Source organism: Brachypodium distachyon, chromosome 2, assembly GCF_000005505.3.
Source record: "Brachypodium distachyon strain Bd21 chromosome 2, Brachypodium_distachyon_v3.0, whole genome shotgun sequence".
Classification (NCBI taxonomy): domain Eukaryota; kingdom Viridiplantae; phylum Streptophyta; class Magnoliopsida; order Poales; family Poaceae; genus Brachypodium; species Brachypodium distachyon.
The window spans coordinates 54,371,268-54,386,378 of NC_016132.3; the positions used below are offsets into that span (position 1 = coordinate 54,371,268).

The 15,111-nt window shown below is 47.0% G+C and overlaps 3 protein-coding genes across 3 annotated transcripts; 2 read left to right on the top strand and 1 right to left on the bottom strand.

The window, feature by feature from the left end:
- Positions 1-689: 689 nt before the first annotated feature.
- On the top strand, positions 690-3,589 carry LOC100841126 (subtilisin-like protease SBT1.9). Its single transcript, XM_024459019.1, has one exon. It carries the CDS (start codon positions 905-907, stop codon positions 3,218-3,220), a length of 2,316 nt encoding a protein of 771 aa, XP_024314787.1. The 5' UTR covers positions 690-904; the 3' UTR covers positions 3,221-3,589.
- Positions 3,391-13,267, bottom strand: LOC100826838. Its single transcript, XM_003564657.4, has 11 exons — positions 12,978-13,267; positions 12,634-12,874; positions 8,199-8,346; positions 7,959-8,063; positions 7,679-7,836; positions 7,123-7,285; positions 6,557-6,693; positions 5,422-6,109; positions 4,741-4,853; positions 4,026-4,281; positions 3,391-3,922 (listed from the first exon to the last, which is right to left on the bottom strand). The coding sequence occupies exons 1-11, from the start codon at positions 13,105-13,107 to the stop codon at positions 3,590-3,592; spliced, it is 2,472 nt and encodes an 823-aa protein (XP_003564705.1). The 5' UTR covers positions 13,108-13,267; the 3' UTR covers positions 3,391-3,589.
- On the top strand, positions 10,588-11,817 carry LOC104582906 (protein ANTAGONIST OF LIKE HETEROCHROMATIN PROTEIN 1-like). Its single transcript, XM_010234312.3, has one exon. It carries the CDS (start codon positions 10,588-10,590, stop codon positions 11,815-11,817), a length of 1,230 nt encoding a protein of 409 aa, XP_010232614.2.
- Positions 13,268-15,111: the final 1,844 nt, after the last annotated feature.

The following is a 15,111-nucleotide window of genomic DNA, read 5'->3' on the forward strand; positions in this document are numbered from 1 at the left end:
GTGATCAAGGAGATTATTGAAGGTAGCAGATGCTCCTATAGTGCCATTCTTCAGGAGATTGGAGTCCGGAGTCGAGAATTTGAAGATGTTCTTTTTGTTCATGAAGGGCGTGCCTCTAACATAGATGCCCATAGTCTAGTTAAGAGTGTGTTATCGTTCCAGCATGGTCGATTTATGTGGCTATCTAAGCCTTGAGACGAATCAATCGTACCATTTCGATTGATTAATAAAGACTGTGTTTTCGCTCCCAAAAAAAAGATGTCTCAATTTTGTCAAAAATTGAATGTATCTAAACATGACTTAGTGTATAAATGCATTCAAATTTAGTCAAAGTTGAGACATTTTTTGTTGGACGGAGGGAGTATAAAATATACCACTGTAGCAGCTAGCCAGCTACACAAGATATAGTCCATATTCAAATTGAACGCGTAACTTGTCCTGCATTTTGATGCAGAGGCCGGATCTCTCAATCTCCTTTTCGGAAAAAAAAAATTGTCATGCATTTTGTTTGTAAGTGGCATACCTGTGTGATTTCCTGAGGATTTTGCCCTGTTTCTAAAAGATATTATGCTTCTGGGTCGGGACAGGGCTGCATAGCTCATGGCTCTCGACCAACGTCAAATCTTATTGGTTCAAGCGAGCTTCTCGGTTACTCCTCTGAGGCCCCGACACGACGACTAACGTTGCTCTCGATGGTTTCTGGATGAAGTTAAGAGAACGATGCCCTCGATGCCGCGTCCTGGCACAAGACAACGGATGAAGAATAACCCTGTCCCGTGTACATCGATCCCGATGAACGCAATGCGCCGTCTTGCATCTGTGGATGGAACCAATACTCCATGTCACCGTATAGTATAAAGGACACCCCATGCTTCGATAGCAATTCCATCGCCAACGTTACAACATGGCAGGTGCATTGCACGCGCATCCATCGCTGCTGCTGCTAGCGCTAGTGATCAGCCCATGGCTCCTCATCTGCGCCACCTTCCTTGCTCCGGTGGCCGCCGCCGAGCGGGCATCGTACATTGTCCATATGGACAAGTCCGCCATGCCGCCGCGGCACTCCGGCCACCGTGCGTGGTACTCCACCGTCGTGGCTTCTCTCGCGGACGATTCCTCAACGGACGGCCGCGGCGAGCTCTTCTACACGTACGACGATGCGCTCCACGGCTTCGCGGCCACTCTCTCGGCCTCCGAGCTCCGCGCGCTGAGCAGCGTTCCGGGCTTCGTGTCCGCCTACCCTGACCGCCGCGCCGACGTCGGTGCCCGCCACGACACCACGCACTCCACGGAGTTCCTCGGTCTCAGCCCGCTCGCAGGGCTCCTGCCGGCCGCCAAGCTCGGCGAGGGCGTCATCGTCGGCATGATCGACACCGGGGTGTGGCCCGAGAGCGCGAGCTTCGACGACGCCGGCATGTCGCCCGCGCCGTCCAAGTGGCGCGGCACCTGCGAGCCGGGCCAGGCGTTCACCGCCGCCATGTGCAACCGGAAGCTCATCGGGGCGCGCTACTTCAACAAGGGGTTAGTCGCTGCGAACCCCGGCATCACACTCACCATGAACTCGACGCGTGACTCGGAGGGCCATGGCACGCACACGTCGTCCACAGCCGCGGGGAGCTTCGTGAAGTGCGCGTCCTTCTTCGGCTACGGGCTCGGCACGGCGCGCGGGGTCGCGCCGCGCGCCCATGTCGCCATGTACAAGGTCATCTTCGACGAGGGCCGGTATGCGTCCGACGTGCTGGCCGGCATGGACGCGGCCATCGCGGACGGCGTCGACGTCATCTCCATCTCCATGGGCTTCGACGGCGTGCCGCTCTACGAGGACCCCGTGGCCATCGCCGCGTTTGCCGCCATGGAGCGAGGCATCCTCGTCTCGTCCTCGGCTGGGAACGCCGGCCCGCGGCCCCGCTCATTGCACAACGGCATACCGTGGGTGCTCACCGTCGCGGCTGGCACCGTGGACCGGAAGATGTTCTCCGGCACTGTGACTTACGGCAACACGACGCAGTGGACCATAGCCGGCGTCACCACGTACCCGGCGAATGCCTGGGTGGTGGACATGAAGCTGGTCTACAACGATGCCGTATCAGCGTGCAGCTCAGCCGCGTCGCTGGCGAACGTAACGACAAGCATAGTCGTGTGCGCTGACACCGGGAGTATCGACGAGCAGATAAACAACGTAAACGAGGCTCGTGTCGCCGCGGCCATCTTCATCACGGAGGTGTCATCTTTTGAGGACACCATGCCGCTGCCAGCCATGTTCATCCGCCCGCAAGACGCGCAGGGGCTGCTGAGCTACATCAACTCAACGGCGATCCCGATAGCGAGTATGAGCTTCCAGCAGACCATCCTCGGCACGCGGCCGGCGCCGGTGGTCACGGCTTACTCCTCACGTGGCCCGTCGCGGAGCTACCCGGGCGTGCTGAAGCCGGACATACTGGCGCCAGGGAACAGCATACTCGCGTCGTTTGCCCCCGTAGGTCCGACGGGACTGATAGGCCAGACCTCTCTGCGCAGCGAGTTCTACGTCGCGTCCGGGACATCAATGGCGTGCCCGCATGCCAGTGGTGTGGCGGCGCTGCTGCGCGCGGCTCACCCGGACTGGAGCCCGGCCATGATCAAGTCCGCGATGATGACCACGGCGACCACCATCGATAACACGTTCCGCCCGATCGTCGATGCCGGCAGCATCGTCAGCGGCAACGGCAGTGCCGCCGCGGCCAGCCCGTTGGCCATGGGCTCCGGGCACGTGAGCCCCAACTCCGCGATGGACCCTGGGCTGGTGTACGACGTCGGGCCGGCGGACTTCGTGGCGCTGCTGTGCGCCGCGAACTACACCAACGCGCAGATCATGGCGATCACGAGGTCGTCGACGGCGTACAACTGCTCCACCTCTTCCAACGACGTGAACTACCCGTCGTTCATCGCCATCTTCGGCGCCAACGCCACCTCCGGGGACGCACGCTTCAGCAGGACCGTGACCAGCGTCGGGGCCGGCCCGGCAACATACAAGGCGTCCTGGGTGTCGTCGAGCAACGTCACCGTGGCTGTGACGCCGGCGACGCTGGAGTTCAGCGGGCCGGGGCAGAAGGCGACGTTCCAGGTGGAGATCAAGCTCACCGCTCCGGCTGCTCCAGGAGGCGAGCCCGCATTTGGGGCCGTCGTTTGGGCGGATGCCAGCGGCAAGTACCGGGTCAGGACTCCATATGTCGTGCTTTGATGTTCTCCCTAGTTACTTGTCCATGTCGTTCCAGTACAACACAGCAAGTCTGGGTTGGAATAATTATCGCCGCGAACATGTATGCATCAACTCATTTGGTAGACAGGTGATGCAACAAATTGAGTTCCTTTTTTTGCAACATATTGAGTTCGGTGATGAGAAACCAAATATGAAATACTAAATGGTTGCTCGTGATCTTTTAGAAGGTAGCTGAACTATCCCATGGCAGTTTATGGTGTTCTCCTTTTCCTGTTGCTGTTTTTCCAAAAGCCCATGCAAAATCCTCGAATTTGGTACGACAAACTTAACTATGCCTAGTTATGTACAAGTTACAGCTGTACATTACAACACAGCAGAACACTTCAAAAATCACGAGGTGCGGATTCCAGTACTACTTGAGTTCACATAAGTGTCACTGCTTTGGTCTTGCACGCCTTTAGATTCTGTCTGCCCGGAAGCTCTTGCAGGTAGTGTCCTGTTGCCGTTTTCGCCACCCTCGTATGGCAACACTGTCACAGGGGTAGCGTGTATCGACTCCCAGCGTTCCTTAACTAACCTTCTGAACGCTGCTACCGTTTCCCTACGGAACTCTAGCTCCCTTGTGAAGAGATCAAGTGTGAAGAAGGCAAGGACGTATTTGAAAGGAAACACGAGAAGAACGGCAGAGGAAGCTAGAAGAACAAGAGCGACCTGAGTTGTTACCTGTCAAACAGATCAGTGGCAACATCAGCATACCCGTGAACTTGGTTACTTGTCTGGACCAGTAAGAATAAATCGAGCGGTAATAAAATTGATGACAGCGTACCTCAGGTTGGCCTGCTAAAAAAATTGTGCGCATCTTCAGAAGAGAGACGTTGAGGTGCTGGAGATAATTTTCCACCGAGGCCATTGCCTCTTTAAGAGCTACTATCTTTTGAATTGTGTTGGAAGGTGGTTGATCCCTTATTGTCACTTGGCCAAAAGATCTGCCCAGCCGGCCTTGTTCTTTCAGCCCTTTCAGGGCAAGCATGGAAAGGGACATCGCCATCAAGGTAAATGGGAAAATATAAGAGATCATGTTCCTACAAAACATGATGCATGGTTTGTTGTATAATCTTGGTTGACATCTGAAGATTGAAAGATACTCCCTCCGTCCCATATTAAATGACTTTCTATTACATGTATCTAGACACTTTTTAGGCATAGATACATCCATATTTGAGCAAATTTGAGTCACTTAATATGGGACGTAGGGAGTAATATATACATTCAAGAACAAAATAATAGAACGGTATGCAAAGATGGTATATAAAGTTTGTCATGGCATCATCCTACAGCACGCTAGTATGGTAAACTGGTAAAATGTGCATCCCTTTTCTTCTACTCTGTCTTGTTTAGAATTACAATTTAAGCCAGCCATGACAATACAAGTGTGATAACTGCCTAAGGAAAAGTATCTCCCACCGTACATCACTCTTCCAAGCACAAACGAATAATCCTCAATAACTCAATATTAAGCTCATCAGAGCAAACTGACTTACCTGAAAATAATGGTATAAACTAATAGTAGAAAACAAACGGTTGAACGCGGATTCTCCCAGCGCTTAAGTTCGTTGAATTTTTCAGCCATTATTGCAAAGGGAAGTAGAAGTTCCTGACATAGGAAATAAGAGAGATGTTACAAATTTATGATTTACCATAATATCACTAACAGCTTGTTTGGTTCCCATCATTTGGGCATAGAATCCTGGAATTCATTTTGGATTCCAGGAACCAACTTGTTTGGCTCGCGCAGAATTAAATTCAATTTGAAATTCCATGGAATCTTATCTATACCTAATCTCAATTCCTCTCTAAAAGGCATCATTTCTCTAGATTAGTCTCTCCTACAAATCCATGTGACAGACAAACATGATTTTTGAATCCCGAATTCAAATTCAAGCAAATGAAATTCAACAAACCAAAAGAACTGTAATTCATATTGTGACATGGATTTGCTGGCTAGGATGTACAGAGACTTGCTTTCTAAACGAAAGTTAACAGGCTATTTGTCAGGTACATTTTTAAAAGGGGAATTTGATTGAATAATCTAACATAAAAGCACTAGGCAACAATCACACATATACATATCTATTAGAGCTATCATTGGGAGCAGCTTGCTTTGTACCAACAAAAAAAGATTTTTTTTTTGTAAGCCATGCAACCGAATGACAGTCAAATACCTTGAAGAGGTCAATATTGCTTGGAATACCTTCAATAGTAGCAGCAACAATTGTAGCGTGTGTCTTCTCAACTACTTTGCTCTTCTCTTGACAGGCAACCATCGCCTTCTCTACTAGACTTTTATCAGCTACAACTAATGATTTATTCAATATTACACCATGCTTGACTGAAGAGCCTCTCCAAAAACTGACTGAATGGCTGGACGCCCAGCTTGGAGACGTCATCCACTTGCCTAAATACACACTACCGTCTATGTCAAGAACATGTGACTGACCACTAGATGAGCCTTCGGAATGTTTATGCCTTTGAGGAGATCTTTGATTTGCTACTTTGGAATTTGCATTTAGTTTTCCACTCCAGAACTTCACTGCTAGGGTCTGAAGAACAACATCCCCAAATGGTGCACCCGATAGGTAGGAGAACTGTACTAATTTAGCTGGATCCTCGTGTAATCTTCGTATGAATTGCAGAGATTGAAGCCTTGCGATACTGTTTGCTGCACTACTAACAGCTCTTTTCTTACCTCTGTGGGCACCATATACATGATGAATGGCTGGATCATCATCACTTGGTCCAAATTCACGAATGAACTTATACACAGAGATAATTTCATTGATGAATGCAAGCCATACATCTCGTCTCATCTCTCCGCCAAAATCAACAAACTCTAATGTCCACTCATTTGACCTGCCAACGATTAATTAGTTAGCATGAGGTCATTGTAGCTGCATGTTATGATTAAGATCAAAATAGCATAGACAATAAGCTCATATTTATGAAGTACAACCGTAAATCCACATATGATGGATGCAAGTGCTAAGATGATTGCTCCCATAGGGAAATGTTAATAAATCATGATGAGTAACAGAAAGGAGGTGATAGCAGAATCTCTCGAGTAATGTGTTGCTTGACCTAAGGCATAAACATGTGTAACGTAGTAACATGCTACAGCTTAACACTAGGATCAGACAGGTCAAATCGCTAGTGTGTAGTGTTGTCATGCTTGCACACAAAACAACCTGGCAGTAAACAACAACACATATGTTCTCCTACCAAATTGCAGACAGCAATTAGAAGCATGTGCACAAATGAAATGGACGTCCTAGGGGCTGGTGAGCAATCAGCCATACTTACATTGAGCCAGATGAAACAGATACAGCAGAGTCAAATAGCCTGGATCCGAATGGTCCAACCTTTGCTTTCTGAACCCTTGTATTATGATCTGTAAGGTCAAGCCTCAATGGTTTCTTCATACCTGCCAGTCCAATGGCCTGCCAATATCAATGCAAAAGTGGAGTTGGGCCCAGGTTCATCATCATAGCTTGTGAAGTTCCCAAATAGCATCGAGTCGATTTGTTACGCAGAACAAAGACACAGAAATTACATCGCTGGAAAAAATTATTTTTATATGAATTATTTAGGGAAAAAAGAAATTCTAGTTTTGAACAATTAATCTATGTTTATGGATGTGAACTTTAAGATAAATTCAATTGTTACTTGCAGAACTAATAAAAATATCACTGTCATAATTGTTTTTGCAACTACAATATAGAAAACATTAGAGTGAGTTAAGTACATGAAAATGCTAAAGTATCCTTGACAAAACAATATATTAGGATTGCAACAATAACCCGACTGTTTTGAAATAACCGAGAAATTTCTCCAAACAAGTACCGAACATTTCAAGTATGAAAACTTACCTCAAAATAGAGTGCCTTGTTGGTCAAGGTTAAGTGTCCAGGCCATGCAGTGTTTTGCTCCCATTTTAAAACAGGTCTCTTTCTACTAGAACCGATGCACAGGACTTGCTCGTCAGACAGAAAATTATCTCCAATTTTATGTGTTTGCCTCCCATGATGAACCCTTGTTTGAGTGCACGTAGTAACAAGTATTAATTAACACATGCATTCAAATACACAAGCATAGGATTGAGAGATGAAATTGTGAACTATCATTAAGAGTTCAAATTGGTGCATAAATGCGCACAATATAGCCATGGTCTTACAAAATTTAAGTAGGATCAATCATGTAGCTGAACTAAGATGTCATGTAGCTGTCAAATTACAAATGAGTCATCAATACCTATCGATCATGTAGCTGAACTAAGATCTAAATTACAGGTCAAATGAAAGTGGTATAGCATACTAGGAGCCTAACTTAGAGTAGAAATACACTTCCTGCAATTTGACAGACTCAGAGGCTTAAGCGGAGATTTATACTCAGTTCAAATCTGCTAAAGATGTAGGGCAGTCTTACTTCAAAAGTTCACCAAGGTATGTTGTCCACAGATCCAATGTAAGTCCCTTTTCCGTGCCAACAAGGGCCCTAAAGAGATGATGAGCGGTTGAAACATCAGCAACACCTGCCACGGCGGGAGCAATGCGAACAAAGGCGTCTTCTCCAACAAGTCTTCCCTACCATATTAAAAAAAAATCAAACTCAGTAAACCCCCGTTTTGAAACTCCAGTCAAGAAAATCTCGATAACAGTGCACAAATTAAAGCCCTGTCTGATGGTATAGCATAATCACAACTCACCAGTACAGAGTAGTTTTCTAGTGAAGAATGTGGATCATTGTCTTCATCATATGGATCTTTCCATGCAAGCATAGTGACAAAGATAAGCCTTTGAAATGCAACCTCCTGCAGACATTTAGAGTAGAAGTATAAGCTAAATGTATAACCAATAAAAATAAATAAAACAAGCACGCCAAGCATGCCATAAAAATACACTTTAAAACAAGCACGCCAATGATGCTGAGTAAGCAACTAATTTACCCTCAAACTTGGATGAAAGCTGGAGTTATCTCTCGACAAGTACCGGAAGCAGCAATATTCAACTAGACTTCGAGCATCACTATGGACATGCTCATGAGCGAGTGCTTTAAAGATCCGCTGCAACTTCCGCCCAGTCAACCCATTCAACCTAACAAAAAACCTCATCGAATGAGTGAATGCAAACCGATAGCAAAATGTCAGGACATTGAGGAATTCCGGTAAATTTCTCACACTTCGGCTGTACACAACTTAGAATGTCTCAACTGAACTTTCAATTTATTACCTTAACAATTATGCCCATTTGGCCAATTTTCTTTAGTCAATTGGCAACATTAATGAAACATGAAAGGGTAAGATCACTATCCAGAAAAAACTTGAACCCAATTTTATATGTAACTTGCATCTCTAGAACACAAGTTGCGCTAGGATCAAAACAAACGAGCAGAGATATCCCATGCTCCCACTCCGGCAGTCCCTGCTCACAAGATAAATATTGCAGGTCTATATCACAATCCACCAACTGATTCTAGCCCAATGTAAACAGAAGTGTCCCCTGTCAAGTCAGACCACATCGATTTCAAGGGATCCAACGATTACCAAACTGCTACAAAGTAGAAACCATGCCCACGATAAATAGTACTCCCTCCGTTCCTAAATATAAGATATTCTAGTTTTGTCCTAAGTTCTATTTAGGAACAGAGGTAGTAAAGATCAAATTATTAAACCACATTTCTGGACAAACTGTTGAAGAACTACATTTTCTATAGCAGTTTCACAAAACCATACATATTTTGTATTCAGAAAACTGAAGTTCTCAGGATTCAACCTAAAAAAAACCTCATGCGAATGAGTGATGCAACCTGATAGCAAAATGCCAGAACATTCAGGGACTCATTATGAAGTTGCGGTTGTTGCAAAGTGATAGGAAACAACTTCGAATGTCCCCAACTCGCTGTGAAGTTGCACTTGTGCCCATTTACAATGGTGTGGCTGCCAGGTGGCCATGCTTGTCAGTTCAGTTGAAATCGTAAAAAGAATGAAACAGTAATACAAGAGAAGTATGGTTCGTGAATGTCAAGAGTCATTTGTGGAAGTGTGGTTTAGCAAATAATGTTTTGTAGTTCTGTGGTTTCGTGTAGTTATCTCTACCCTTTATACATGTCCTTGTGTTTAAAAACAGCCACATGAGTCAGCGAGCCATGACTTGAGGCAACTTAAACATTGCTAGAAGATCAACAGCATCCCTCCATTGCATTATGCCAATTTTTTTATCTTTTTGCTAAATTCAATGCTTTATAGGCAATTTTAATTTTAATGACCAGGCACCCTTCTCTAACAAGTCTTGACCTCCTCCTCTTCTGTTTATCCAAGACCTCACCATGGCTTCTGCCTTCCGGCACCAGGGTCTGGCCTCCCCCACATCTCACTGCCGGTATGTTAAGACCACAACAGTAAATTTGAACATAAAATGTTTAATTCCAACTCAACAAAAGAGTTCAAATTTTAACTCGAAATTATGAACTTTCAGCTTGACCTGACAATTTTTTTGAAAGATTCCAAATCAAGATGTAAACAATCAACTTGCCACAAGAGTAGTATGCCAGGGAGCACGAGGAGGAGGGGAGAAAGGGTGATGCGGCGAGGGCAAGCAGGGTGTGGTTAGGGATTTGGATGGGGGAGCACCAGAAATGTGAACATGGTTGGTCTGAAGCTAAGAGCAAACCGCTGCACATGATGGAGTTACAACGTTGGGCAGACCGGCAGATAGGTTCTCTTCCACGTGTCAGGATCCTAGTGTACTATGAGGAGTCCACAAAAAACACTCCCCACAGGCGCCTGCAAAATATCATCTAGTAGCAAATATTTGGCATAATATGAACTAGCATGTCAATATAGGAAACACTGTAAAGTACTACCAAAAGATTTCATAAATTGGAACACGTGGTCAGATGCAATTTTGGCAATTATTTGCTCCCACCACGACGGAGATACCAGCACAACAGTCTCCTGATTGGCTACATTGCTATTTTTCTCCCAATTCCAGCGTTAGTGTTTACACCCATTCATTCCTTCTGTCATGCTGTCTAGTCCAAAACAAGAAGGGAACTGACCACAAGTAAAACCAATTAGCTTTTCACACTAATCGTGCTTCTTCTTTTTTTGTCCTCTCGAGCGCTCTCACCTACCTACTCCAGTAGTAAATGAATATAAGATGAAGACTTTCCCACCCATCTAAGAACATCTTCTCCTCGTTCTCCCTCTCCAGGACACATTCACAATGCTCAACCGCCGCCGGAAACGCGGTACTGACGACGAACCTAACATAGGTGATGTTGGTGACGGTGAGTACCATGGCACAAACACGAAGAGGTTTATCACCAACAAACACATGTCCATCAAGGTTGCAAGCCACGGTCTCCTTCCCGTCGAGCTCAATGGGGGAAACCAAAAGAGTGGTGATGAGAATGAGGCCAAGTTGGAGCCTGAACCAACTGAAGTGGATCGGAGAGGGACTGGTGGGTTGTCTAAGAGGCATGCCCGCCACAATACCGGAGCTGGGAATGATGACGCCTCACCTCAACAACAGGGGAGGCTGTGGGCAAAGGATCGGTCGGGCACGTGGTGGATGCAGTGCAACAACCCTGATTACCTGGAAGCCAAATTCCGCAGCCATTTCCGGATGGGTCAGGACACCTTTGACATGATTTGTCGTGAGTTGGGCTCTGTCGTTGCCAAGGAGGACACCCGACTTCGCCCCGCCATTCCCGTACGAAAGCGTGTTGCCATCTGCATCTGGCGCCTCGCCACTGGTGAGTCCTACCGAGCCATCTCTGACCGCTTCGGCCTTGGCGTCTCTACCTGTCACAAGATCGTACTCCAGGTCTGTGCCGCCATAAAAAATACGCTCATGCCCCGCTTTATTCGTTGGCCTGACAGGGCCCCTGCCTTCGAGGGCAGCTTTGAGTCCATCTCTGGCATCCCGAACATCATCAGTGCCATGTATACCACCCACATCCCAATCATCGCGCCAGCACCACAATTCAAACCCATGTCTTACTACAATAATTTTCAGACGGAGCGCATCAAAAAGACTTCCTACTCCATCATCCTCCAGGGGGTCGTTGGCCCTGACGGCACTTTAACTGATATATGCATTGGTTGGCCTGGCTCCATGACCGATGATGAGGTCCTTAAAAATTCATCTCTGCAGCAACGCGGCAACAGTGGCATGATGGCTGGCTCCTGGGTGGCTGGCGGCTCTAACTACCCCCTGATGGATTGGCTTCTCGTCCCATACACGGTCCAAAACCTGACGGACGCACAACACGCCTTCAACGAGAAGGTCACAAAGCTCCGTCACGTGGCCGTGGACGCCTTTGCACGGCTCAAGGGACGGTGGGCGTGCCTGCAAAAGCGCACAGAGGTGAAGATTGATGACCTCCCTGCCGTAATCATATGTGAGGTGAACGGGGAGGAGATGGATCTGGAGCTGCGATGTGATGTCATCGACGATGAGATTATGCCAAAGAACCTTGTGTGTTCTGAGAGCGCCAGCAAGGCTAGAGACAAGATCGCACACAAGCTCTTCTATCATGACCTGGGTGATACCACCTTTTGATCCTCATTATCCATTCGCCACCATAGTCTTCACAAATCAGTGCTTTGATCAATTCATCGATCCTTCCATTGTTGGTTTATTTGTATTAGAATCAATCCAGTAAGGATTCTCATTTTATCGAACCTTAAGAGATGAATTTTGACGGGGTAGCTCAGATTATCAAGGCATCATCTGAAAAATTATGCCCAGGAAGCAAATTTCTCCACTTTTATTATTTGCACTGGTTTGGTTAATTTACAACGATTCGAATTTCGGACACAGAAATATCTGCTTCCTATGTTATGTTTTGTCCCATCACATGACTTGACAATTTCCGTTTCTTGGTGTAACAATGAAGGGCCAGATTTGGCTAAAGGGTTTCTATTTCGTGGTATTGAATTTATTCAACTAAGGGCCTTCTTGTAAAGCACAAACTTCACAGGAATTAGGAAAAAAAATCCCCACGTTCCAAATTAGACCTAAATCGTTGAAACCTACGCTGCAATTCCAGATGGTTCTACCTACTGCTTGCAATGATCCTATCTATTGCAGCACATGCCACATGGTTCAGAATCGTTCTGATTATCTCGGATCACCAGCGCGCATCCTGCCACTTAGTCCAAGGAGAACGTAGCTTTAATCATTTATAATAGTCAGGAGACGAACTGGCAATCTCTTCTTAACGAATTTAACCATTTGTGCGTTCATATTGCCTAGATATGACTATCAGTCAACTTAATAAGCAACTTCAAGTCACTTCACACACACCTAGCAAATTGCTCGATGGTGCCTAGGTATAAGTCAACTTAAGGAACAACTTCAAGTTACTTAACACACCTAGCAAATTGCTCGATGGCGACAACGGCGTCGAGGGAGAGCCATCCACGGCCGACTCGCCGCTCCACGGTGATTTCCGGCACCATGAAGACCGCTTGCTCCTCCACCTCCTCCTTCCGCTGCTTCGTCCTCCCCTCGGCCTCCTCCTTGTGCTTCCCCCTGTCCCGCGCCGCATGCGCGGCGTCGACGACCGCGCCCCGCGCCTTGGAGAGCCACGACCGCACCCGCTCCTGCACCGCATCTGCGAAACAGCAAGCCCGCAGCGATCAGAGAGAGAGGGAAAGCACGACCTATCGGCACCTGACCTCGCGAGACCTGGTCCTCGGGGAGGGCGCGGCGCTCACCGGTGTCGACGTCGGGGAGCTTCCACTGGGAGTGGAAGGCGAGGGCCGGCGCGGGAGCGCGGCGGCGGCGGCGGCCGGCGAGGCGGCATCGTGGGAGCGGCAGGAAGCGAGGGGGCTGGAGCAGGAGCATGATGTCGGAGGCCTAGGCCTCGGTCGGCTAGTGGCGGGGAGCGGGGCGCCGCGCACCTTGCGTCGATTCCATTGGATGGGCGGAGGAGTGCGCCGTGCTTGGTTTGTTCGTGTCTCGCCTTGCTACATGTAGGCTACAGCCCAGAGGGAGTAGTGGAGAGGAGAGAGACGATGCTTCTAGTTCCAGGAGAAGAGTGGCCGTGCGCTGTGGGCCCCATCCCGCGAGATGGCCGGGTCCGGCTTGAGTGGGGAGTGTGTCTCGTAGCGCCGGCCGACTCGTGCCTTGCCGTTATCCATTCAGATCGAAAGCTGCTTTCCCCGCAACGAGCGAGTCCACGTGAGGAAGACGGAAACATTGGTGCACGTCCGGTTGGGCTTTTTCGTGGGCTGGATCTGCCGCCCTAGAGTGAGAGTGGTAGCGGCTTGTTTGGGTTGGAGTCGCTGGTTTGGGTTAGCCCAGAGAGAGAACCTAGTTTTCAACGGCCTGCACCTAAAAAGGACCATCTTCGGCGGAAGTAAGTTCGATGCTTGAGATTTCTATTTTTTTGGACTAGATGGACAACTTGAGAGGTTTACTGGAACCTTTAAAAAAGTCAGGTCCGTGCATGTGTCCCGGTGGTGGTACTCTTTATTAAAACCTTGATGATGCTTCATGTTGCAAAAAAAAATTTAGATGATCTCATGTTGCAGAAACCACCCAGAAGATTTCTTTGAAAAAAAATCATCGTAATTCTTAGTTACATGAGTTCCTTTGTAGTCTCTTGAATTTATGATCCAAACCTCTTGTGCATGTAATGGGTGTTGAGTTTGAATAAAGTTATAGGTGTCTCCAAGACAAACTTATGAGTAACTTCGCTAAAGAAAATACAGCTTTACGAGCAGCCAACCATTTCCTTAAAATCGAAAGAATAGTTTTCTTCCAAAAATTGAACCAAAATCATCCGAGTGCAAAATTTAACCAAATCTAACATTTTTTTCTTAACCCAAACTCTGTAGCGTTAAACATGACAAGGTTAGCATCATAGGGTTTGGCGTTAAAAAGATTGGCAATTTCACAAGCAATCGAGAGCTGAACGCCATAGACCATGGTGTTAACCCAAAATGTTGATTTTTGTTTTGGGAACATCGATTCCTGAGGGCTCAACGCTATGCATGGACCATGCTGTGACCCTCTAAAGCTTTGATTGCTCGCGAAATTGCTAAGTATTTTCAACGCCAAGCCATATTGTGTAAACCTAGTCAAAATTTCAACACCTTAGAGCTTGATGTTGAGGAAAAAAAGAAGACCATATTTGATTTAAAAAGTTCTACTAGGGAAAAAAGTTTTGATTGGACTTTTAGAAGAGGGATCTACACGAGAACTCTCTTACAAAAGACAAACAATTTGCCATCGTATGTCGATAAGGCTTTTTGTGGTGCAACTTTGAAAGGACTAGTATAGTCGACGGGGGGGGGGGGGGGGGGGGGCTGGGGGGTGAATAGGCGACTGACAATTTTTATGCACTTTTCAATTTAAGGGATACAATCAAAGTAGGTTCGCTAGAAATACAACTAGGTGAACAATCCTACAATGATACAATGGTCGAAGCACATGCGAGCATACACGATATAGCAACTAAGCATATAGGTAAGTAAAAGGTGTAAGAGTCTAAGAGATACCTCACGATGGAGGCGAAGAATTTATCCCGGAGTTCCTTACTGTGGGGAAAGTACGTCTCTATTTGGAGAGGTGCGGTGACACGAAGTCCACCGACACCACAAAAGCACACCGTTAATCTCCTTGAGTTCCCCCACAAAGATGGGAACCCGTTCCACTAAGTGATTCCGTTGAAGGCGGCAATCAAACCTTTACATAAGTGATAGGGACACCACTTCACAACTTAAATGGAGGCTCCTATCCAATCCCTTAGTCCGCCAATCATATTGTCATCTACACCAAAACACTTAGGAGGGAATTGAAATGCCCTTCCAAACCTGCCCACCCAGATTAAAACATTTGATTGAG